The 27,486-nt window shown below is 40.3% G+C and overlaps 2 protein-coding genes across 4 annotated transcripts in view; one reads left to right on the forward strand and one right to left on the reverse strand.

The window, feature by feature from the left end:
• Positions 1 to 5,719, reverse strand: part of vps9d1 (VPS9 domain containing 1) — a 131,311-nt gene extending 125,592 nt beyond the window's left edge. Inside the window, exon 1 of one of the 2 annotated variants that reach the window (XM_028809882.2) lies at positions 5,621 to 5,719. In XM_028809882.2, coding sequence (XP_028665715.2) covers positions 5,621 to 5,710 — 90 coding nt within the window. In that variant the 5' untranslated portion in view covers positions 5,711 to 5,719. Of the gene's footprint in view, positions 1 to 5,607 lie in introns of both variants that reach the window. The other variant, XM_028809883.2, reaches the window with a different exon arrangement.
• Positions 5,720 to 17,380: 11,661 nt separating this feature from the next.
• The window catches only part of znf276 (zinc finger protein 276), a 75,423-nt gene continuing 65,317 nt past the window's right edge, over positions 17,381 to 27,486 (forward strand). Inside the window, exon 1 of one of the 2 annotated variants that reach the window (XM_028809885.2) lies at positions 17,381 to 17,890. In XM_028809885.2, the coding sequence (XP_028665718.1) occupies positions 17,638 to 17,890 (253 nt within the window). In that variant the 5' untranslated portion in view covers positions 17,381 to 17,637. The remainder of the gene's footprint in view (positions 17,891 to 27,486) is intronic. The other variant, XM_028809884.2, reaches the window with a different exon arrangement.

Consider the following 27,486-nt stretch of genomic DNA (forward strand, 5'->3'; position numbering starts at 1 on the left):
GTTGCAAGAAGCAGATCATAGAATGGTTGAAACTGTTGCCCCTAACGTTGCGCCACGGCGTGTGGTTCGTTTATACCTCGTGTCTTCTCATTAAACTTTTATCTCGCGAATATGTTATTGCAATCCGCAGCGGGAGCGTTTCTATAAACTTAATTTAAACTTACGTTTTACACCGTGCTTTGTTTCCCTTATGAACATGCTTGTATGCTTCACTCGCTCCCTTCTGAATTGTTTAATGAATTTTTTGCTCTTCGCTGTTTGCGGCTCTTCCGTCATTTCCCCCTACTTCGTTCTTTTATCTCGCGAATATGTTATTGCAATCCTTAACGGGAGCGTTTCAATAAACTGATTGAAAATAGTTTTGCATTTACCTTTTTAGTAAAAGGCGAGCTTTTAAGCCTGAGAAATCACCCCGTAAATGCACACGTTTAATTGCACATGTGTTAATATGTATGGTTACACAGTATTAAAAGACAGTGAACAACGTCAGTTACCTTTGTTCCCGCGTTTGATAAAAGGCGAGCTTTTAAGCCTGAGAAATCACCCCGTAAATGCACACGTTTAATTGCACGTGTTAATATGTATGCTTACACAGTATTAAAAGACAGTCAAAAATTAACGTCATTTACCTTCGTTCCCGCGTTTGACTCGTGCTGTAAATCTCTTCCTTGTTTTTAGTTCACGTGATTACGTAGGAGGCGTGATGACGCGATACGTGACTCCGCCTCCTCCATTACAGTATATGGACAAAAAATATATTCCAGTTATGACCATTACGCGTAGAATTTCGAAATGAAACCTGCCTAACTTTTGTAAGTAAGCTGTAAGGAATGAGCCTGCCAAATTTCAGCCTTCCACCTACACGGGAAGTTCGAGAATTAGTGATGAGTGAGTCAGTCAGTCAGTCAGTGAGTCAGTAAGGGCTTTGCCTTTTATTAATATGTATAGATTACACCATAGAATGCACAGTGTAATAGTAAACTAATGTAAAAACATTGAATAACACTGACAAACACCCAGGCTCCCTGCTCAGCTGCACGTACAGGCTCGCTCTCAGCTGCACGCGCTCTCTCTCTCTCTCTCATCAGCACACGAGCCTGCCTGCTCTCTCTCTCTCATCAGCACACGAGCCTGCCTGCTCTCTCTCTCTCTCTCATCAGCACACGAGCCTGCCTGCTCTCTCTCTCTCTCTCTCTCTTACATTGCAGCAGTTCAGCAGTTCACGTCTGACCGAGAACAATGCAACACATGCGGAAATCATCAGCGTGCACAAAGCGAAAGGGAAACTGGCTTGTTCATATACCGAGTGTGTGGTCGTGAACCGAGGCAAAAGTTTGGCGAACTTTTTGGTCATAAACCGAGTTGTACGTGTACCGAGGTGTTCGTGAACCGAGGTTCCACTGTATACAGTATGAAATGGAAACAGCCAGTGTTAAACACATGCAATAAAGTATAACATTAGCATTTAAATCATTGCATGGAATACAACCTATATTCTTGTAATTAATTAATTGATAAAATTGGCAATTTAAATATGTAAATCAAAGTTTTATATACTGTTTTGAAGCCCCAAACATGACACCTTTAAAGAAGTCTTGTACATATTTTGCACAAATGAATGGATTAAAGAGGGAAGTGAGCTTATTGTAACATATACTAAGATTAGAGTACATCAGTTTCAAAATAATTAAAGGCTAAAATATGTTCTACTCTACATTCTTGCAGAAACCAAATAAAACACTTCTGTCATTTGATCTCCTTCTATGTCTAGACAGCTTCATATTTGTAAATTAGCTTAAAGGTTTTAGACATTTAATATATATAACTAGCCTGTTGCCAAATGGAATATTCATTAAAAATGTCTTTCAAAAACAAAACAAAAATTTCTTATGTTTGTAACTGATGAATCTGCAGGTACAATGTGGTATTCTTATGATGTCATAATTAGATCATAGATACTGTAGTTAAAACTTTATATTTTCCCCAGAGGGAAAATTGAGTTTTTACATAACCCCATTAGATAGATAGATCTAAACACCAGAATGACTAAAAAGGAAGGAAATTAAAAAGATAAACTTCTGCCTTGTCAGTTACAGTCACAGCGAGGCACTACGCAGGTGTACCGCTGTCTTATATTGCTCCTCTGTTACAAGACCAGTCCAACTCTGTCATTGATATGATCCCCCAAGTAGTTGCAGGAGCGCACCTCCTCTATTTCCGCTCCCTGAATAGTGACAGACAGAGGCTTTCTGGTGTGGCAAAAGTTGATTACCAGTTAATTGATTTTAATGATGTTAAGCTGTACACAAATCTTTCTGCTCCAAAAAAAAAAAAAAAAAAAAAAGTTACTCACCTGACTCCTATACTCTGTCTCTTCCCCCTTATTGATACACTCCATAAGTGCATAATCATCTGAGAGTTTTTGCAAGTACAGTAATCCCTCCTCCATCGCGGGGGTTGCGTTCCAGAGCCACCCGCGAAATAAGAAAATCCGCGAAGTAGAAACCATATGTTTATATGGTTATTTTTATATTGTCATGCTTGGGTCACAGATTTGTGCAGAAACACAGGAGGTTGTAGAGAGACAGGAACGTTATTCAAACACTGCAAACAAACATTTGTCTCTTTTTCAAAAGTTTAAACTGTGCTCCATGACAAGACAGAGATGACAGTTCCGTCTCACAATTAAAAGAATGCAAACATATCTTCCTCTTCAAAGGAGTGAAGCAAACAAATCAATAGGGCTGTTTGGCTTTTAAGTATGCGAAGCACTGCCGGTACAAAGCTGTTGAAGGCGGCAGCTCACACCCCCTCTGTCAGGAGCAGGGAGAGAGAGAGAGAGAGAGAGAGAGAGACAGAGAAAAAAGCTCAAAGGGCACGTATTGATTTAAGTATGCGAAGCACCTTGCAGCATGTCACTTCATGAAGCAGCTGCACACAGAAGGTAGCAACGTGAAGATAATCTTTCAGCATTTTTAGACGAGCGTCCGTATAGTCTAGGTGTGCGAACAGCCCCCCTGCTCACACCCCCTACGTCAGGATCAGAGAGAGTCAGCGCAAGAGAGAGAGAGAGAAAAGTAAGCTGGGTAGCTTCTCAGCCATCTGCCAATAGCGTCCCTTGTATGAAATCAACTGGGCAAACCAACTGAGGAAGCATGTACCAGAAATTAAAAGACCCATTGTCCGCAGAAACCCGCGAAGCAGCGAAAAATCCGCGATATATATTTAAATATGCTTACATATAAAATCCGCGATGGAGTGAAGCTGCGAAAGGCGAAGCGCGATATAGCGAGGGATTACTGTAACACTACATGGCATTATATTTATAATCTGAGGTGTAGTAAAAAGAAAAGGAGATGTGACTGTTCCTTGTGGAGCTTCACTGTTGCTCACATCCATAATAATGACACAGTCATTGAGCCACATAAGCTGGGGTCTGTCGGGCAGACAGTCCATTATCCAGGACATTATAGGTTCTATAGCTGCATATCTCTGAGCTTACCCCTTTACTGCTTTGTTTAATTTTTTTCGCCCTTCAGTGAAACCATATGCCTGAAACAAATACAGATAACACCCATTTCAGTTTTTATGCTGCCTTTCAATATAAAATAATTGTTTCAATAGAATACAAAATAAAAATCTAAATAATGAAGCACAATTGTACAAGTGGCAAAATTTCATCTCTCAATTTCCGACTCCTTAGTTCAACTTTTGGCCCCAGCACTACCTGTTTTAAATTAGAATAATTTGAAAGAGAACAGACCATTCAGCCCAGCAAAGCCTGCCAGTACTATCCACTTAATTCTTCTAAAAGAACATCAAGTCGAGTTTTAAAAGGTCCTTAAAGTCTTACTGTCTACCACACTACTTGGTAGCTTATTCCAAATGTCTATGGTTCTCTGTGTGAAGAAAAATTTCCTAATGTTTGTGCAAAATTTACCCAGAACAAGATTCCAACTGGGTCCCCGTGTTCTTGCATGATTCACTGTTCTAATTCCCTTCACAATTTTCAGCACTTCAATCATGTCTTCTTGTTATTACTAAAAAGTGATTAAAACGTAAAAGCCCCAGCTGTCTTAATCTTTTCTCATAACTCATCCCCTGCAGTCCTGGAATCAGCCTGGTCGCTCTTATCTGGACCTTTCTAGTACTGCTATGTCATTTTTATAGCCTGGAGACCAAAACACCACACACAGAGCACTCCAACTAAGGTCTAACCAATGCATTTTAAAGTTTAAGCATAACCTCCTTTGATTTGTACTCTACACATTATGCTATAACACCTAACATTAATAATAATAATTCATTACATTTATATAACATTGTTAGCCTTCCTAATGGTTTCTGAACACTGTCTAGCAGTTGAAAGTGACAAGTCCATTCCATGTTCAGAAGCCAAATGGCTTCTGTGTATGTCCTGCTTGTGCTTGCATGGATGTTTCTTCAGATAACTTGGTTTCCATTCCACAACACAAAGACATACATTTCAGATTGACTGGTAGCTCTAAATTGACCTCATATGAGCTAGTGCGTTGCTATGTACTGATGTCCTGTCCAGAGTTGGTTCCTGCCTTGCACCAAGCATTGCCACAAACCTAAATTGCATTATGCGGGTGTACAATTTGAATTTCCCTTTGGGGAAAAATAAAGTATAATTTAATCTAAAAATTCATGGGATGGCTAGTGAGTACATACAGCATGCATTCAGGATATGCAGAACTGCATCCTTAAATTATTAATTTTTAGCAAGCAGTATAACAATGGTCATCTGAAAATTTAAATAGAAGTTCACAGGCAGAGAACTTGCACTTCAATCCAATATGTGATCTTTAATTTAAAATGCCCATGAAAGTTATTTTGTCGTGTTGATCATTAGGGAACATAAATAAAACGACAACATATTAAAAAAAATGCGGTTACTTCTCCTTTCTCTAATTCAATTCAGTTAAATGCGGTATTCGTGTTCTCGTGATTTTCTACGCAAAATACAGTCTGCGTAATGTATTAGTTTAAATTATTTTACTAATTGCTCTATAAAATTCGGCATTACGGATAAAAAAGTAACCAAAACTAATATATATCCCTTCTTTAAAATATGTTAGAAATGTTATTTTATTCATAACGAGGTAACACCCATAGGAATTGCTCAAGATCTTTAGAGCTCGTCGGATCCTTTTCCTCGCAAGGATAGATGGGTATAAATTAAGTAAGTCATACTGACCTCTGCTGTGCAACAGAAACACCAGATACATGTCCTGATCATTTAACGTCGTCGATTAGCTCTCCGTGTTCTATATATATTTTTGTTTTCTTAAGTTACACTGTATAACACCGTATTTGTTAAATGTTATTGGCAAAATCCCATGAACCGCAGAATTGGTTCCAGCCTGGCTGTATGTTTACAAAGACTGAAACGGAGCATTTGGTACAGACGTTACGCTTTCAACACATTCTGCGACAACGATCAGAAGAGCCTAGATCGGAGCTTTCCCTGACAAACAAAGGTGCCGGACACAGCTGTCAATTTCGTTATGCAAACAGAACCAATTCGTTAGCGCGATATCCACGGCGATTCGTTTTAATTTTCCTGAAGCAGTTCCCATCTACCTTTGCATGTTACCTTGTGTCTGTTTTGAGTGTCCAGCTGTATGGCTACATTAGCCAACTTCATTGCATTCTGCAGCGGCGCAGCCATTGCGGAGCCAACCATCCCCCGGATATTTACTCCCTGGCTGAAGGAAACGGTGGGTTCTTGTAGCGCACACTCTGTGCAAATATGCGCATCTGTGGAAGCTGATTGGATCGTTTTGTTATCTTTCCCCAGTCTTGCGCAGTATAAGCTGTTTGCTCTTTTATATAAATTCGGGGACGGCCAGGTATTTTACATAAAAAAGTTAATTACAAATGATCTGAAAAAGTAATGTCTTGTGTATTATCACAGATGTGAATAGAGAACATGACAATGCAAACTGAGAGAGAAATGTAACCATTTTAATAATATAACCCTTTATCGTTAAATCTCAAACTATGAAACCAAATGTCAAATAGGACAGCAAACTTTTACTGAGGTCTACTTGTAAATAATTTAAGACGACTTGTTTACCCTGTTTGTAATTCAATTTTGTGATTTAATTCTGAAATCCAAAGAACTTCACAGAAATCAGGGAACATCAACCCCAATCAAAATACATATGAATTCTGTACAATAGAAGAGACTTTAAAACTAGAAATCAGATGGTCAATTGACATACCTAGCAGAACCAACAGTTATGCTGCTGCAGTTTTCACTTTAAAACCTTTGATATAATCATTTTTTGGCAATTTCATCTGTATTTGATATTTTCATATTTAGTTCTATGTAAAATTTGTCATCTAACACCTGATGAAGGTCACCCGATCGGAGCTGTTTTTACCGTTTTTTCAGCATGGAAATAGTCTTTAACTTCTTTCCTTTGCAGATACACTTTGATGCAACTATAATTTTTTATTGTGGATTTGGTAATGAAATGTCATCACCTTTTTCTAACCAAATTCTGATTTAGTTCTAATAACTTTCTTTATTTCATCCAGTGCTGTTCAGAGGTTCATGAAGCAGTATTTCACTAATGCATGTAAATATGATTTTGTGGCAACCTTTATCACAAGAGGTTTAAAAAAGTGCAGGTCATTATTAAGTACAAATGAATGGCCACCCAGAAATAAAGATTGAATAGTGTTTCTATTGTATGCTTTATGTACTTTATGTCTCCCTCTTTTTACAGTAGTGGGGCCTGGGGGATGCCAACATAGTGGTTGATCCTTTTTTTGAAGGAGATTTTCTTCTTTTTGTTTTGCTAACTCAGGTGTGTGTTGTGTCATGTGTTGTGAATTAATAAAATCCCATTGGATTTACTGGTATTGATTTTTAATGTCAGTTGTCATCTGCATGACCCTGTTCTGAATAGGCAAGTTTAGGAAAATGGATGGATAGATGGATTTATAATCTCCAAATTTATAATGGTATAGCCTTGCTTATGGCCATAGAGGACCCTGGCCCACTCATGGGGATTACATGGTGGGGAGGCAGGGTGTAAAGATATGAAAACCGACAGAAGTTCTTTTGAGCATGCTAGTAGTGGAAACTGAGTGGACAAATATGATTTGGGTTAGAGAAATGTTTGAGTTAGAGGGATGATGTTTACAATGGAAATGCAAAATCAGCTTTGATGGATGGATGTCTTTTTCCTTAATTATTGTGCCTCTTATTAACTGTTGTTAACAAACAGTTATTTTGCAGTCATCTGTGGCTCACTTTATAATGTTGCTCTCACTATTTATTTTAAATGTCTCTCATTCACTATTGCCTTACTGTAGGGTCAATTTAAGTTTACTTATGTTCTTATGTTTTTGACCTTTGCCTTCAACCATCTGATTTTGCCTTTGGATCACTCATGATTTCTTTTGTTCTTATTTTGTCATTTGTCACAAAATAAAGTAAAATCAGGCTCAGCTCAATCTTTATACTTAATAAATATAAAGTAAAAACAAATTATTATAATTACAGTGTTTTGGGTGGGCTAAGGTGATAATTTATTGTTATCTACTTGGCAGGCACTTATACCATTGTACTTGTTACTTGTAACATTCAGATGAATTCAAATTGTTAACATGCACTGTTTATCTCATAATCTGAGCAGAAACAAGTCAAATGACTGCTCTGGGTCCCTTAGTAAACCATCAATGAAGATTACATTTGTAGTTTAAAGGGCAATGCCCTATCCACTGAGCAATTGCCTCTGCTTTTCCAACTAGCATAAACAGTGCCTCTGCTGATGTTTACCTGATAGCAATATTGTGTCTAGAATAGCTGCCTCACTCCACACTCCAATAAAGTTATTATTTAACTCCTGTCTATTGCACATAGTTTTAATGCCAGAAAAGATTTCTGCCTAGTAAACTTAACTCAAAAATATTTCAAGCAATGTTTGCGATTTTTAAAAAACATAGCTAATATAATCTTAATGTAAAGCAGTTTTTTCTATAAAGTGACATGGTTCAGATCAAATATATTTGTTTTAAATGTAAAATTCAAATAATTAAATAGCATAGCGTAACATTCAGAAACCCTCTTAACACAATTTAGGGACACAACGAGCATCCTTGCAGCATCACGCTTAAGGCAGGAACCAGTCCTAGAAGTCCATCTCTGGAAATTTAGAATAAGGCTATAAACTAACCTTTGATTGTGAAAAGGTAGTGCACAGATTAGTGCTGCTGTTTTTCATCTCCAAATTCTTGGGTGCAAATTTCATCCCAGTCACTGGGCAGACTTTGTACATTCTCCCCTTGTCCATGTAGTTTTTATCTCTCAGGCACTATGGTTTTCCTCCAAAGTTACAAATATGTACATGTCTCTAAACAAAAGGATTTCATCTTCTTTTTTACACTATCCTGCATCTATTTATGATATTCGATAATGCCCAGGAAGGGATGCAGTTGGCCTAGGTCATCAGAGTTTTATTTTTTTTATTTTTTCTGTTAAAACAGATTGTTGACACACCAAACTTTTTCCCCGATATGCTGTTGACTGTTATTTTGCTTTAACTTTGCATAGTATCAACTGGTCAGCGTTCAATTGTAAATGCACTATATATGGTCATGATTTGTTAATGCTAATCAGATTAAAACTGCTGTTTTACTGTGATTGTGTGCTCTTGTATGTGCTGTAAATACTGTAAGATTTTGGAATTTGCTCTTGATGCATTTTAATTGTGGATTTGCACATGTGCAATTAGTGGGGTGTGCTATACAATAATACATTTTTAAAAATCTGGACTATGCAACTGAGAGTGGGTGAATGAGTATGTCTACCCCACCTGGACTGTAGTTCCATCCAGGTAGCAGCTGCCCACGTAAGCTCTAGTCCCCCATGACCGTAAAATTGGTGAAAGTGGTAACAGAATGAATGGGTAAATAAAATTTCAGTTTAGCTACCCAAACTAGATTTTAAGTGCCAAAATTACTTTGAAAATAAAAACAAAGACATTTATGTCCCTAATGAAAACAATGTTTCTGTTTAGATGAGAAAAAGAAATTCCATATTGATAACTGCTCATAAATGAAAGATTTTTATTACACTGATACTTTATCTTCTTTATATGGCTGTGTGGTGTTCTCAGAGCCAGCAGTCAGAAAGAAACTGAAAGCTAGATTGACCTAAAAATTATATTCTGATGAGGTCACCTTTGTGTGCTAAACTGGAATAAAAACCAAAGAATTGTGAGTATATGAAATGATTATGGTTTTATAAGACCAAACACAAAGGCAGGCATGATCTGAGGGGGAAATAGATAGTATATGAATGCAAATTATAAATCAAAAAGTGTGGTTCCACCATACCTGATAAAACACTGGTTTCTGTTCCTGTTCTTATGGCTTGCCCACTTGCTGCCCTCTAAATGCCACTAAAACACTGTCCTGTCCAACCCAGAATATACCCCTCTCTTTCTCTTTCCTCCATACCTCTCTATTACCCTGCTAATGGACTCAATATAGTATAACTCAGTGATGTCCCTTTTCAATGATGTCCCTACAATATTCAACAGCTGCCAGGCCACAGTGCCCTCTAATGTGCTGGGATAACTATAGCTCTGATTCTAAAAGGATCTTTAAGGGGCAAGAGAGTGTTGTTGAGATTTCATGAGCTGACAGGTTGCCTATATGGCCTGTAAGTTACTGCATTCTTAGACTAAGATAGCTATTTTGGAAAACATTGGGTACTTATGTTCCTTATTTTGTATCAGAAGTGCTTGAAGTTAGCCACTAACTAAACAAAAGCTGTTTAGAGAGAACTGTTGTGTTGGTCTCTGACCTTTACTCTAAATTTTGACATTGCATGGTTTGTTTTGTTATTTGAAAGATTAAGGAATGACCCAGGTGTGTCTTGCAATGACTAACAGAGAAGAACAGCATACAATTCTGGCTTAACAACATAAAAGTCATATTTAGAAAATCAGGTCCGCAACAGGTCCGCATCAGCAACAGGTCCCAAATTTACTGTTTCTACAGCAACGCATATATGTACTGTACAACCAAATTCCAAAAAAGTTGGGAAGCTGTGCAAAATGTAAATAAAAACAGAATGCAATGATTTGCAAATCTCATAAACCCATAAACCCATATGTTTTTCATAATAGAACATATAAAAGCATATCAAATGTTTAAACTGAGAAAATTTTGAATTTGATGGCAGCAACCTGTCTCAAAAGTTAGTCCATAAAGTATATATATATATATATATATATATATATATATATATATATATATATATATATATATATATATATATATATACACACCCGGAGTACATTTATATATTCATAGCATTTGTAGTCTGAATCTTGATCTGATTGTATGGGTGGTTACCTGCCAGGTAACGCATGTGGTTGATCTGCCAGTCTGCAAACATCCGCCACAGGGCCCTCTCAGTTGCGAGAAGCAAATCATTGAATGTTACATAGTTTACTGTCAAATAATGCACAGAGTATCTCGTGGCACAGTGTAAAGATTTTTCGCTTCTGACGCTGATGTCCGAGGTTCGATCCCCGAGAGGGATGCAGTGAATTGTGTACGCCTGACGAGCCCAAATAAGGGCGAAACACATGTCGCGTACTCTTTGCATTATTTGACAGTAAACTATGTAACATATATATATATATATATATATATATATATATATATATATATATATATATATATATATATATATATATATATATATATATATAATAATGTATATATATACATATATATAGTGGCGGACGGCTGGGGCTCATGCCCAGTCGGGACGCCTGAAGGATGGAAGGACCGGGAGAGGAGCAGTACCTCCCCTGGGACATGAGAATTCAGCCGTCCTGGTGAGTGTTGGGACCACGGGAACAGAACTTGGACACTCAACCCTGTGGGGGAATGTGGCCACCACCAGGGGGTGCATGGACATTGGCTAAGCCCTGGACTGCAGCACCAGGAAGTGCTGCCGGAACAGGAACCAGGTACACCAGGAGTACTTCTGGGTGCCCATGCAGCACTTTTCGCCACACAACGAAGTACTGCAGGAAGGTCATCAGGGAGCACCTGGAGCATATCTGGGAGCATTATAAAAGAGGCCACCTTACTCCATTCAGGGAGCTGGAGTTGGGAGGCAGAGGACGGAGCTTTTGAATGGAAGAGTGAGGGCGGCAGTGAATCTTATTATATAAAAAATTTTTGGGTCGTGACGTGATCATCTTGGGGAGACACTTTGAAGTGTCTACTTACAAGTCACGCCCTACTTACAAACAATTTCTCAGAGACACTTTAATGTTCCACGAGACAAGGAAGTGAGACAAAACGACAGCTGCTGTACAGGCTTTTAAATGATCGACGCGCAGCGTGGCATGTAGATCACGCAGCTCGGCAGCAACAGCTGCAAGCCAGCAGCTGATTTGTCCACATCTTCTTAGCGTGCGTTCAGCCCCCCCTTCACAACGCGAGCGGCAGAGATGCGAAGTGGCAAACGTGAAGCATGACCCCGGAGAGAGGGGTTGGAGGGTGAGCGAGCGAAGCGAGTAGGGGGAAAAGCCCCCTACATATATATAAAATTTATTTAAATTTTTTTTTTTGCCTGTCCTAAATTTCTCCTATTCAAAATACACTCAATTTACAGGAGTTACCCTTCCCTTTTACCCACATTGGCATGTTGGGGGAGCTTTCCTGTTACCAGAGTAGGTTGCCTCCTAATTCTGATAGCTGCTGTCAGATCTTCCACCATCTTGTAACATAATAATTTGTGCTCCGTATGTGACAACCCCTTTAGCAGTTCGTCAGCTTTATTACAGTATTTTCATACATCAGTCTTTTTTCTGTACTGGGTTTTACCATTACAAGATACCAGGGAGCTAGTGCATGTCACAAAAGAATCACACAAAAAGCAGGAACCAACCGTGAACAGAACACCACACTGACTTGCACCAAACATGGTAACCTGAATGTCTTTGTGACAGACCATAATCTGAACAAAAGAGAGTTTAGACCGCAAGGCAGTTCTGCTACCCACTCTTTCAACCTGCTGCTTTCCCAGAAACTTTCATCAATCCATCCATTTACTCAACTACCTGAAAAGTAAAAAGAAACAATTTTTCTTAATACATTATACCCTTTCAAAAATGTTTAACATTACGATTAGGACTAGGTTGTATTGCTCAATAGATTTATAAGGAACAGCAATGAAAATGACACTGCTGTGGTTTTACACTGCAGTAAACTCTCATTCATATAGAGCATGAGCACTGAAATGTACTAGTTGGTACAGGTAATAAATGCTGCCTTTAAGATAGGGTACTGATTAGGAAGTGATCAGTAGACAACACTGTTTAGCTATTACTGTTAGCTACTTAAATGTTCTGAAACAATTACATTTTCACATGCATGACACTCTTTTGATCAAATTATTATTGAATTACAAAGCAAACACTTTAAGGGGAACATAAGCCATTCTGACAGGAATTACAATAAGGTAAAAACCCCGGTGCCCACTTCATGCATGATTCTTCACTGTCGCTGAGGACATGTTTAATAGGCTTGCACTACCTTACACATCTATTACAGAAAACATAAAATCATGCATCTGAGGAGTCAATAGACTATACTCTGAACTGCCCTTAAGTCAGTAAGTAAAATACATCAATTAAATAAAAGTGAGACCTCGTTTTTGGAATAAACAGCAAACAATGGTGCCGCATGGCACACTTCTTACAATCACACCGCATACACAGTGCTGCCAAAAACTGCAGCTTGGAGTTGTAATAATTTGCTGGCAACTGTGACCAATTAAGTCTGTAAATGCAAAGTATTACAATTGTATGCATGTTTCCATTAAACATCTGTCCACCAAACAATTTTAGCGTTATTGCAACATTTTCTGAAGGTTACATCTAGGTAATTGTAACGTTACTCACTGACATTACTGTAATGTTCAAATGGAGAGTTTTTTATCTGTTCCTCGGATTTTATCTGGAATGTTATGAAATAACCATTTAGGAGTCTTTAAAGAACTTCATGTGCGAATGTAGGACTTCATGTGCGAATGTCTAGGGGCTACAGCTGTCAAGTATCTGCAGTTATAACTTGTGCTTTGTTCCTAGGACTGTTCGGCTGAGCTAGAGAATTCTTAATTGTTTTTAATGGAAGTTTAGAAGTATTGAAATTATGAACACAAATATACTTTCGTTTTTTATGCAGCTTAATGTTTATTCATCTTACTCTGCTTCTTCATCCACAACCGCTATAAAATCTGGTCTGAGTTTCTTCCATCTTGCCTAAACAAAAACAGAACAAACCTTATAAAAAAATGTAAAAAACTTAAAATTGCAAATTGCATTCTTTGTAACAAAAATAATATCAATAGATATTTTAGTTTTAATAATAAAAGAATACTGTTATGATTTAGTATAGTATGCAAGCATTTTTATCAGCCCAGTCTCTTAAAATACATGCTAGGTTATCCAGTAACTAACAGGGAATCAAAAGGTTACATTACCGTTAATTTAGCTGTTTTCTGGATAAAACCAACTTTGTATTTTCTCCTTCCAACCATTTTTCGTCAAAACGAATCTATAACTGATAACTTGGTTCTCTTTTCTTTCTTTCTTTCTTTCTTTCTTTCTTTCTTTCTTTCTTTCTCCAAGAAATCAGCCTATCACCAATAAATCAAATGCAAGGAAGACGCTCTTTTTCTTTTAGCAAACCTCCACAGATTTTTAGTTGTTGGCGCAGCTCGATCACAGAAATGGGATGGTGGATGGCCACCACTGTGGAAAATGGAGGGCAGGTGTCACTTCTCAAGCTTTAACAGGAAAATCTGCTGTTCTTTGGTTTGGCTTTTAATATCTTACATGTGTGATTAAGTAAAACTGATAGACAGCGCTTCTTCACCATTGCTGCTCGGAATGCAAAGGTATGCGCAGTTTTAACGAACATACACCTTGATATAAGCTGCAACAGTGGCGGATCTACATTTTTGTGGCCCTGAACTTGAATTTTTATGGGGGACCGTTCACAACCAGTATCGAGGTCTGCGTAGTGACGGTTACCTTCTTCAATGTGGAAATTCATGACAGATCACCATGGTTAAAATTGTTTAAAACTTTTAACTATTGCATCTCAAATTTTGATTAAAATTGCTGTACTGGATAATCTCACATGTCAAAGAAAGAAATTAAAGGAACACTTAATCATCACAGTCTAACACCAAGTCAGTTAAGCTTCAGGGATATTAATCTGTCCAGTTAGGTAGCATAAGCAGATGTGAATCAACCACACCTGCTTTGGTGAAAATGAAAGGCAGGCAGTGTGGTGTAGTAGTTAAGGCTTTTGACTTCAATCCCTGAGGTTGTGGGTTCAAATCTTGCTACTGATGCTCTGTGACCACGAGCAAGTCACTTAACCTGCCTGTGCTTCAATTGGAAAACCAACAGAAATGTAACCAATTGTATCATAAATGTTGTAAGTTACCTTGGATAATGGCATCAGCCATACATGCTGTCACGGGTGGCTGAGTGCCATACCCAGCCGGCATGCTATATAGCACCTTTGCCACAAGAGGACAGCTGCCCTGATTGCTACGGGGATCACGGGAACCGAGCTGGGGGCCTTATAGGGGCCTGTGGCCACCGCCAGGGGGTGTGTACGGGATCCTGAAGCCCTGGAAGCCAGTACTTCCACCACACCAGGAAGTGCTGGTGGAAGGTATTCCAGGGTCACCGGAGTGCTTCTGGGTGCTCATTCGGCACTTCCGCCACACCAGGAAGTGCCAGCGGAAGTTCATCAAGAGGCACCTGGAGCATATCCAGGGAAGCATAAAAGGGGCCGCCTTCTAACAGTCGGGGAGCTGGTGTCAGGTGGCAGAAGACAGGGCTTCGGAGAGTGGAGAGAAGGCGGCCCGAAGAGGACCATTGAGAGGTCAAGAGAGAGAGGTGTTTGGTGTGGGAAGCACTGTGTGCTGTGTGGGACTGTGGACATTGTAAACATTTGTAAATAAATCGTGTGCGGTGTACTTAAGACGGTGTCTGACTGTCTGTGGTCGGGCTGGCTTTCACAATGCAAATAAAAGTGACAACAGGTATACTAAAGAGGCAACAGCAAGTCAACCACCAAAAATGTGGTGGCCATAGACAATTGCTCTTTCCTTATACTTCCTGATTGATTCTTCTCTAGTTTTGCTAGTGTCCTTGTCACCACTGGTAGCATGAAGCGGTAACAGCAGCCGATTCAGGTTGCACAGGTAGTCCATCTTCTCCAGGATGACAGGGAGGAGATACAAGGAGATAGGCTGATACACAAAGAGAGCTGGACAGGGCCGTAGAAGGGCATCAACCCGCAGAAGGACCGGTATATGCTCCTTTGTGTGTACAGGAACAGGAGGAACACTGCCAGAGCCTTACAAAATTATCTCCAGTTTGCTGCTGGTATTCATGTTTCTTTCCAAACTGTCAGAAACAGGCTCCATGAAAGTGGCATTAGGGTCCGATGTGCTGTGAGCACGGGTCCCAATAGAGGACATCACCATACAAGTCGACTGGCATTTGCCAGAGAATACCACAATTGGGAGCTCCACAATTGGCACCCCGTTCTCTTCACAGATGAGAGCAACTTCACACTGAGCACATGTAACAGACATGAAAGAGTCCGGAGATGTTGCGGTGAATGTTATGCAGCCTACAACATCATCCACCATGACTGGTTTGGTGGTGGGTCAATGATGGTCTGGGGGGGGGGGTATATCCATGGAGGGTTGCACAGACCTCCATGTGCTAGGCGACTGCACTCTTGACTGCTATTAGGTACCAGGATGAAGCCATTGCCAGACCTTATACTGGTGCAGTGGGTCCTGGATTCCTCCTGCTGCAGGACAATGCCCAGCCTTATGTGACCAGAGTGTGTAGGCAGTTCCTGGATGATGAAGACATTGATGCCATTGACTGGCCTGCGAGTTCCCCAGACATGAATCCAACTGAGAACCTCTGGGAAGTTATGTATCAGTGCATCCGACACAGTCAAGTAGTGCCACAGACTGTCCAGGAGCTCACTGAGGCCCTGATCCAGTTCCCCCAGGAGATCCCCCAGGACACCATCCGCCACTTCATCAGGAGCATGCCCAGACATTTTCTGGAGTGCATACAGGCACGTGGGGGCCATACACACAACTGAGTCACATTACAAGTTGCTGTGATGAAATTCATGTAAGTTGGATCAGCTTGTGATTTCAATTTTTATCTTTGATTTTCAGTGTGATGTTGAATCCAGCCCTCTGGGGGTTGGTGATTTTGGTTTTCATCAACTGTTGTTACATCATTTTTTTCTCAACAAATTACACAATATTACTCAGTAAAAATTGTACACTTGAACATTTCATTCATCCAGATCTGATGTGTGATTTAAGTGTTCCCTTAATTTTTTTGAGCAGTGTATATTTAGAATGAATCACCTTAATTTGAATGTTTTTCGCTTACAGCTAGCCTACATGATACTTTAATAACCTGTTAATTTTTCATTTTAACAATTATTTTGCATTGAATTACAGTATATTATTAAAATTATTTTTTTAAAAAACCTTTTTCATACAGCACACACACACATTTTTTAAGCAATACGGACTAAAGTCACTTCTGGGGCCCCTCTTTCTTTGTTGTTTATTACAGGTTAAGGGTCTTGCCCAAGGGCTCAGCAGAGTAGGATCTCTTTTTGGCAGTGATGGGGATTCAAACCGGCAACCTTTTGGATACCAGCACAGATCCTTAGCCTCAGAGCCACCACTCTGCCCTCTGGGATTAAGGGCCCTGAAGCTTAAACTGCATTAGTTTCATAGTAGCATAATGACAGGTTTTTAACAGACATTTAAATTTTCGATCAAAACCTGTCAGAATACATCCCATCTGCACATCTTATACTATTTTCCGTGCAAAGTGGTGAATGCACTTTAAATTGTCAAAAGACAACACAACACATTTAAATGTAAACATGATCCAGCGCTAACGGATTAGTTTACGTTTTCCAAGTCTAAATAAAAGAGAGTGCGTTAATGCCATGCTTGTGTATGCATGTGAAGGACTGGCGTCCCGACCTGTGAGCGTTTTTAAGTTGCCAGGATCCCTGGTTACACAGCGACCCAAATAATAAATACGGGGCACACTTGCACATAAGGGGTAATTCAGATTAGCTACTCTGTTATTGTCTCCGTTTCAGACGGCTCAAGTATACAGTAAGATTAAGCGCATATAATGTTCCAGAAACAGCGCTAGACTACGCGGTGTTTCTGAGCCTCCAGAGGGCAGTGTGATACTTATTGAAAACGTCATTCCCATGCAAGGCTGCTCCTCGGTTTGTTTTTCTTTTCTCTCAGCTACTTCCGGGCCGTTTTGTTTACTTTGTGGCCCACTGGCTTAAGACTGAATCGTTAAGGAAGAGGAAAAATGATATAGAGAAGAATGAACAGAAGGACATTTGGAAATACACTCCACGGGTTAAATTGAGCAGTCGGTAAAGGCTGGGCTGTGTTTTATTTCAAAAGGGCGCGCCGCTCCTTTTCTAAAGTCACAGGGGGGCGGCGGCGGTGGGGGGGACATGAAGCGGGACCGGCGTGGTCGTTTTTTGCCTCCGACGCCTGGAACTCGACGTGGACAGCTGGCCGAAGCGAGTCGGGTACCAGGAGGGCGCAGAGGAAAAACGCGTTTGACAGCTGACGGTAGGACTGCAAGCGAAGAAAGTCAGGCAGGGCCGCAGCATCAGTCGGAGCATTCGGGAGTTGAGGAAGGTGTTGAAATTTCGCCTTCGCCTGTCAGAAAAGGTGTTTCGGAAGAGGGACCGGAGGAGATTGGTAAGAGAAGTTGGGAAATGTTCCAGATGAGGTTTCAAATTAGCGTTAAACTGGCTGTCACTCGCGCGTGTTTTCTGACCGTTCCGTGATTTGTAAACTTGCAGAATGTCAGACGCACATGTGCATGCGGGCACTTTGAAACCGTAGGTTAGTACGGCACTTTCGATTTAATTGCGCAGTGAGAGATGGTTGTGATCGTATATGATGATTGCAAGTTGAAGGTAATATGTGTTTTAATGTTATGATGATGATGATGGTAATAGTAAGTTTAGTTTTCGTAGCGCCTTTCTAATGCCCAAAGCGTATCACAGAAACTCGGAATGAACAACAGGACATAGGCAACTGTGATGCAAGTAATTTACCTTAATAAAAGGGCAAGTGTCTGTGTATCTGTGCGGGTCTCCAGTTGCTATGCCACTGACATTGCAACGGGCTGCACATCACAAACTTTTCTTGTAATCGAATGTATTGCCTTTGTCATTGCAACAGATGGTGCTTTACAAACTTTAATGCTGCATTTACAATTCCTATACCAAATTGCAAAAGGCAGAAACATATGTTTTGCATTTGCCATTCCAACAGGTGGTGCATTACAAACCTTTGTAGTAATGCCATTCATTACTACAAATGTTTGTGATGTGCCATCTGTTGGAATGACAAATGCAATGTATTTTATTACTATACGCATTACAAAATACATTCCAACAGGTGGTTAGAATGCTGAGGTCTATGTTCATTTACTTAGAGTCCAACCCGACTTTGACTGGTAGCATTGCTAGTATCTGCATAAAACACAAAGTTACAGTAGTTGATGTTGGATGTAATAAAAGCATGGACACAATTCTTCACATTAGAAAAAGGAGAGGAATGAGTGAACACATGGATTCGTTACGGAGGTGGAAGTATGAAAGTTTCTTAATGTGATTTATGTGGGTAGAATGAACAAGGGAGGAACGAAAAATGACACAAAGATTCCTAGCACAGAGGTGGACAAATCGTAAATCCATGTGATAGTATGCTGGGATATCATCAAACCTGGTAGTTCAGCTGAATGTGTTGTGGTGGTGGGGGGACCTTTTTCAGAAACATTTGTAAAGTATTGTACACAAGTACATATCACTCCATGATCTACTGCAATATGCATACAATCGGCATCTTGGAAGAGAGTGTTTCAGTCAGTTTTCACAACTTGTAGTGTACCAGAGAGGGTGGCATTACTTTCTGTTAGGAGCCCAGAATATGTATCTGTTAATGGGGAGTATCTTGTTTTTCATGAGATTCCTCTCTGCTAGAAGTGAATATTCTGTGACTGCATAAAGTTAAATCTTTCTGGAATGGCAGTATAGCCCTCTGGTTTCCAAAGGCTAATGACCATTTCCTAAGACTGAAAACTTGAGAATTTGTGACAGGAGCATTGCTGAAGCACTTGTGTGATCAGCAAGCAGCTGCATATAGTTCATGCTGGAATGAATTATCTGTGCCACCGGTGTACATATTTGTTTCCATGTTGTATGTTTAATATTCCATGTTGTGCATTTCAGTGTCTTACCACTGCATCAGCATTTGTTAGATCTTGTAGGCTGAGTAGTATAGTAAGCAGTTTAATGTCCCTGTATTTTCTAACATTTTTAATCATGAAATTAGTTTTGCCTAAAAAAAATAAGGGCCCTCTGTTATCTGAGGTTTCTGGATGCTCTCTAAAAAAATCGGGGTACATTCCCTGACTTGGCTCTAATGCAGTTCCCTCCATGTGGTCATCTCCTTCTGGAATTTTCCTTTGTATGTAATCAATAAGAAAGATCTTCCAGCTAATATTAAAAGCTGTTTTTCCTTTATGTTTGTCATAATGCTGCTTGTAATTGCAATTATGTTATTTTTGTAACTTTTATTGCAGTAGTAGTGGAATGGCTCACCTTGTCCTGGCATCTTTTTTTGTTTTTAATCAATAACAACGTATTTATTAATGATTAACTTATTTGTATTATAATAAACGACTATAGAATGTGGCCTTTTTGGCCAAGTTGTTTTAAAGCTAGCGCTATTGCTTGTCTTGCTTTTGCTGTATAGAGTAAACATGCTTGCCGATTGTTATTTTGCTCGCTAGTGGATGCATACTTGTGAGACGGTGGTTATGATAGCCTGGCATAATATAAGCAACTACTTTTAAGAGCAACACCCAGTTAAGATTGTAAGAACTGAGTATTTTGGTTTTATCAGATAAGTTTTGATTAGGAAAATACTAGGGGGCTCCGCCCCCTGTTCGCTTCGCTCGCCAACCCCTGGTGTTGGTCAATTCCAAATAGAGTGATGTATGTATGTATGAGATATATCACACTGTGAAGGTGTATATGACGCATATAGGAAGGAAAGAGTAAAGTTGATGGCACATTGTAAAGATTTATTGGAAAATTTCGTTGTACACAACATTATTAGTAAAGATGGTGTCTTGTCCTTGAATGAGTTTTCCTTGGCATGGATTATTTACAACTTTAACGTCACATGAACGTCGAACTCGTGAGAAGGCCACATAAAGTTGTCCATGTCCAAATACGGGCTCAGAGAGGTAGATGCCAACCTTGTCCATGGTTTGGCCTTGTGATTTGTTGATGGTCATGGCAAATGCAGGTTTAATGGGGAACTGTCGCCGCTGAAGTGTAAAAGGTAATTCCAGGTCAGAACTTGTAAGGTCAATTCTAGGAATCAGAACAGTGTTGTTAGCATGTGATCCTGTAAGAACTTTTGCCTCAATAACATTGTGTGTCATGGTGTTGACGACTAAACGTGTACCATTGCATAAACCTTGTTTAGTGTTAAGGTTTCTTAATAGCATGATTATTGTTCCGATTTTAAGGTGAAGATTGTGTTGTGGTAATCCGGATGGGTTAATAGTGTTCAAATACTCCAAGGGGAAATTAAGATGGTCATTGTCGTCATCAGAGTCAACTTTGTCAGAGCTTAGAAAGAGCCGTGACTCTCCAGGAAGTAAAGCAATGACTTGGTTATTTATGTGATCAACATTAATATTTTTTGGACATAATATAGTACGTTGTGTTAAAAGGGGTATTTGGTGTAATGAGATAGCTGTTCCAAATATCTCCGTAACTAAGTCGTCGCAGATAAAGGATTGAGGAATTGTAATAATATCTGGGTGAAGTCCATTTGTATTGGTCAGGGTCCCATCTCCCAGTTGTAATAACCAATTGTTATATTCTGGATCTGGACATCGCATGTTTTGAACCAATTGTATGTTTTGAAAGCAATGCCAATTGTCCGCGTATTTTAAAGTGGACTGAACAATAGCTGAGCGCATGGCATGTGGAACAATAGGTCAGTCGAGCTCTCTCTTTTTTGAGCCGCGCCTGTTTGTGTTCCGGCATTTCAGCCGCGCGTTGTAGACGTCTGCGTTCATTTATTTTTTGGCGTCGCTCCCGGTTTTGTATCTCTGTGACTCGAGCTCTTTCCTTTTGAACCCGTGCCTGCTTTGCTTCAGTACTTTGAGACGCGCGCTGCATGCGTCTACGCTCATTGTATCTGTCCGTTTGGGCTCGTTTCTGTAACTGTGTTAGTCGAGCATTTCGTTTTTGGAGGCGAGACATTTTTTCTTCAGCGGTTTCATTTATTTTTTGGCGTCGCTCCCGGTTTTGTATCTCTGTGACTCGAGCTCTTTCCTTTTGAACCCGTGCCTGCTTTGCTTCAGTACTTTGAGATGCGCGCTGCATGCGTGTACGCTCATTGAGTCGCGCTCTTTCCTTTTGAAGCGTGCCTGCTTTGCTTCAGTACTTTGAGACGCGCGCTGCATGCGTCTACGCTCATTGTATCTGACCGTTTGGGCTCGTTTCTGTAACTGTGTTAGTCGAGCATTTCGTTTTTGGAGGCGAGACATTTTTTCTTCAGCGGTTTCAGAAGCGCGTTGTAGGCGCCGACGTTTATTGTTTTTTTTCATGCGGGTTCGTGTTTGTGGTCCCGTTACTCGAGCCGTATCGTTTTGTACCCGTGATGGTGAATTCAGTACTTGTTTGTTCTTCATCGTTAGTAATATGGATAAGTAATAAGGAGGATCGCACTTACTGTTAATAGGATCGTTTTCTTTGGTTGTACGGTTAATAGAGCATCACTGTAATGAGATTGACCTATGCTGTAAAGTTTGAACGTGTTTAGATGACGTATGTGTAATATGGAGTGTTCGTTTCTTCTTCTTATTACCAATCAGGTGTTGCGACTGTGTTATCTGTGGTTGTCCTGTTAACATTCTATTACTGCAATGTGTTTTCAATATGTATTGTAGTCCGGTCTGTTGTTGTTTATGTATGCGTTTTTTTAGAAGTGTGTGGAATCAGCTGTGTAGTGTGTACGTTGATTTCATATGCGCGTTGCAGGCGAATGCTTCCAGCGTAGTATTTGCCGTTGTTCGAAACACAATTGGCTTTGTGTAATATGTTGGGCTTGATGTGTGACCGTTTGTGGACTCCGTAGCCTGTCCTGTTCCAGTGTGTTGCGGGGGTGTGAGTACTCATTTTCATTACTATCTCGGGCTTGATTTATGAATCTGTGTGGACTACTTAGACTGTCCCGTTTCACTGTTAGGCAGGGATAATCTGATTCAAATATGTCGTGTTGTCCAAATGTGTGGGGTTTCTGTATGATCTGGAGTGTTCGCTTGCGGTTGCTCTTTCGTTTTTGAGCCTCAATCTTGGGCTCGAGGGGTGACTGTGTGTGGAGTCCGTAGTCTGTCCCGTTTTACTTTGGGGCGTGTGTGTGACTCCTCTTTTTTGTGTGATATGGGCGCGTTGCCTCATTTCTTATTTGTGTTAGTGGAGGGGTGCTTTCTGTCTCATTTCTTATTTATGTTGGTGTGTGGACTCCGTAGTGCTTGCTTCTGACTCCTTTTTTTTGTGTGGTAGGGGCGCATTGCATCATTTCTTATAGGGGCGCGTGGACTGATTTCTTATTTCTGTTAGTGGAGGGGAGCTTTGTGTGGCGGGCGTGGGTCTGAATCCTCTGTTTTGTGTGCCATGGGTTTGCGCTTGCGTATGACTCCTTTTTTCTTTAGCGTCCTCATTTCTTATTTTCTGTTGGTTGGATCCGTTGGTTGGAGGTGGGGCATGGCGCCTGCAGTATGTCCTTTGCATCCACGGGCAGGCAGGTCCCTGCGTGTTTGCGTCCTCATTTCTTATTTTCCGTTGGTTGGCAGGCAGGTCCCTGCATCTTTGCGTCCTCATTTCTTATTTTCCGTTGGTTGGCGCCTGCGCAGTACGTCTTTTGCGTCCACGGGCAGGCAGGTCCCTGCGTCCATATCCGTTTTACCATTCTCGGTTAGTAATATGGATTGCATGAACCAAAATCCAAAACATCAGGCAGTCTGTTGGGCTTTGTGAGACTATAGTGTGATTGGCAGAATTTAAAAACTGGTATTTCCGGACTACCAATTTGTCCACACCTGTAGCAGAAGAAGGTGGTCTGATGAAATCATCACCAAGAGTGATTGAAAAGGACTTCATTTACTTAAGCTGAGCTTTAGTAGCAGTTATCATGATTTTGGTTTTGTTGCACATTAGTTAGTCAAGTTATCAGCTGCGAAAGCTGTAATGAACTTTAACTTTTAATACTGCAGTAGATCTGAGTATCATCTGTACAAAAATGATAACCCTGTCCAAAGCTATGAATATTATTGCCAAGGGGAAATATGTAGTACAGAACAGCAGAGGACAGATCCTTGTGGAACTCCATGTGTGACTGGTGCTGAGCTTGACCTGTTGTTGTCAAGGCTAATGAACCTTTATCTGTCAGTCAGATAGAACTTAAACCACTGGATATGGTTATGCATAATGAATTGCTGATTATATAATTAATTTTGCTTCTTTTACCTAATAATTGTATATTTTAAGTGGTCCATGTGCTACCTCACCACTTCCACTCCTGGCACCTCACACTGTACAGTCCTTGAATGCCTTGAATATGTATTGGTTATGACATCACCACATCCCTCATCCAACTGTTTTTCCTTTAATTATTATACTGCACTTATTCCTCTATTTGCATATGCACGCACTGAGCAAATTATTAGGAACACTATGCTGATACTGTGAAGGGCCTCCTTGTGCTCTCAAGACAGGCTCAGTTCTTCGTGGCATGGATTCCACAAGATGACTGGAAAGGCCACTGGAGAACACTACACTCATTGTCATCTTGATGAAACCAATTTCAGACGATGTGTGCTTTGTGATATAGCCATTAGAAGATGAGTAGATTGTGGCCATGAAGGGATGCATATAGTCAGTAGCAATATTCAAATAAGATGTAGCATTCAGGCAGGGATTAAGAACATTTAGCAACTGCAGTGAAAATGCAAATAATCAGAAGTGTAATTTGTATATGGCTGATCTGCAAAGACAGTGATGTCACTTTCTGTTTGGAAGCACCATGGGAAATACAGAACTGATTTTTGGGGTTGAAGTGAAAAGAAACTAATCATAAACAAAGATCGTATGTTTTCTAACAAGAGCACAGTGCTATTTCCCATATTATGATTTCTTTGGGAAGCTATAACTTTGCAGTAGTACCAGCATAAAAGGAGGATTTTGTGGTAGAATGTGACGGTGTAAGCAGCTTAAACAATTTTATGTAATTGAGCAGTGTGTATTCTACAGTTAGTATCATCCAATCTTGGAGTTATTTTGCATTTTGGGCAGTTAAACTGAGCCTTCTGGCAATTGACTTGTGGATTGTTGCTGGAGGTTTGCATATGATGTTTTAGGGAAATGGAATTTGTGCTTATCCATATTACTAAACGAGAATGGTAAACCAGATGGACGCAGGGACATGGGCCGTGGACGCAAAAGACGTAGTGCGCAGGCGCCACACAAAGCCCCCCTCTAAGCACCGGAAAATGAGAAATGATGCGCCACGCCCATAGCAACAGACCCATGCAACAAAGCGCCACACGAAGGCCATACCACACGAAACAGGACACACACAAAAAAGAGGATTCAGACCCACGACACACAAAGCACCCCTCCACTAACAGAAATAAGAAATGAGGCAACGCGCCCCTAGCATACCAAAAACAAAGGAGTCAGACGCAAGCGCCACATAGCACATGAAACGGTACGCACACAAAAATGAGGATTCACACCCACGACACACAAAGCCCCCCTCCACTAACAGAAATAAAAAATGAGGCAACGCGCCCCTCAAAGAAAACGCACGCCAACAAACGACATCCTACATAGACAACAAGAGACCGGACTACAATACATATACAGGTGCGACACCTGATGGGTAATAATACAAAGAAACCCTCCAAGCACCGGAAAATGAGAAATGATGCTCCGCGCCCATAGCAACAGACCCATGCAACAAAGCGCCAGACGAAGCCCATACCACACGAAACAGGACACACACACAAAAGAGGATTCAGACCCACGACACACAAAGCCCCCCTCCACTAACAGAAATAAAAAATGAGGCAACGCGCCCCTCAAAAAAAACGCACGCCGACAAACGACGTAACAGTGAGTGCGATCCTCCTTATTACTTATCCATATTACTAACGATAAAGAACAAACAAGTCATGAGTTCATGATCAGAAAAGGCTCCATATTAACAGTCAGTGCGATCCTCCTTATTACTTATCCATATTACTAACGATACTGAACAAACAAGTCATGAATTCACGATCACGGGTACAAAACGATACGGCTCGAGTAACGGGACCACAAACACGAACCCGCATGAAAAAAAACAATGCACGTCGGCGCCTACAACGCGCTTCTGAAACCACAGAAGAAAAAATGTCTCAGCTCCAAAAACACATGTCACTCCTTATTCAAAATACCGGTCCCAATCACAGAAACATCGGTATCCACTATGAAAATGAACAGTAACAATGCACGTGACATCCGTCTTGCAAAACTATTAATTTTAGATGAATGTATAATGGCATCCAGTCACTTACTCAACACCATTGATAAACTTCTACAAACGTTGATGAATAATAATATTCCCTTTGGAGGAAAGGTACTTTTATTAGGAGGAGATTTTAGACAGTGCTTACCTATTGCTCCACATGCATTGAGCTCAGCTATTGTTCAGTCCACCGTAAAATACGCGGACAATTGGCATTGTGTTGATGAATAATAATATTCCCTTTGGAGGAAAGGTACTTTTATTAGGAGGAGATTTTAGACAGTGCTTGGCTATTGCTCCACATGCCATGCGCTCAGCTATTGTTCAGTCCACCTTAAAATACGCGGACGACGTCATACATAAACAACAACAGACCGGACTACAATACATATACAGGCGCGACACCTGATTGGTAATAATACGAAGAAACGAACAGTCCGCATATTAACAGTGAGTGCGATCCTCCTTATTACTTATCCATATTACTAACGATAAAGAACACACAAGTCATGAATTCACGATCACGGGTACAGAACGAGACGGCTCGAGTAACGGGACCACAAACACGAACCTGCATCAAAAAAAACAATAAACGTCGGCGCCTACAACGCGCTTCTAAAACCGCGGAAGAATAAAATGTTACGCGGCCAATTGGCATTGCTTTCAAAAGATACAGTTGGTACAAAACATGCGATGTCCAGATCCAGAATATAACAATTGCTTATTACAACTGGGAGATGGTACACTCACCAATACAGATGGACTTCACTCAGATATTATTACAATTCCTCAAGCCTTTATCTGCGACGACTTAGTTACGGAGATATTTGGAACAGCAATCTCATTAGACCAAATACCCCTTTTAACACAACGGACTATATTATGTCCAAAAAATATTAATGTTGATCACATAACCAAGTCATTGCATTACTTCCTGTAGAGGCACAGCTCTTTCTAAGCTCTGACAAAGTTGACTCTGATGAAAACAATGACTATCTTAATTTCCCCTTACAATATTTGAACACTATTAACCCAGCCGGATTACCACAACACAATCTTAACCTTTCAATCGGAACAATAATCATGCTATTAAGAAACCTTAACACTAAACAAGGTTTATGCAATGGTACACGTTTAGTCGTCTACACCATGACACACAATATTATTGAAGCAAAACTTCTTACAGGATCACATGCTAACAATACTGTTCTGATTCCTACAATTGACCTTACAAGTTCTGACCTAGAATTACCTTTTACACTTAAACGGCGACAGTTCCCCATTAAACCTGCATTTGCCATGACCATCAACAAATCACAAGGCCAAACCATGAACAAGGTTGGCATCTACCTTTCTGACCCCGTTTTTGGACATGAACAACTTTATGTGGCCTTCTCACAAGTTCGACGTTCATCTGACGTTAAAGTTAAGGTTATAAATGATCCATGCCAAGAGAAACTCATTCAAGAACAAGACACCATCATTACTACTAATGTTGTGTACAAAGAAATTTTCCGATAAATCTTTACACTGTGCCTTGCAATTTATTCTTGGCTTCCTATATGCGTCATCTACACCTTCACACTATGCTATATCTCATACATACATCACGCTATTTATAATTACCCAACACCAGGGGTTGGCGAGCGAAGCCCCCTAGTTTAAAGAGATTTTGTATCTTCAGTTTGTCT

The sequence above is a fragment of the Erpetoichthys calabaricus genome, chromosome 9, assembly GCF_900747795.2.
Source record: "Erpetoichthys calabaricus chromosome 9, fErpCal1.3, whole genome shotgun sequence".
NCBI lineage: Eukaryota > Metazoa > Chordata > Cladistia > Polypteriformes > Polypteridae > Erpetoichthys > Erpetoichthys calabaricus.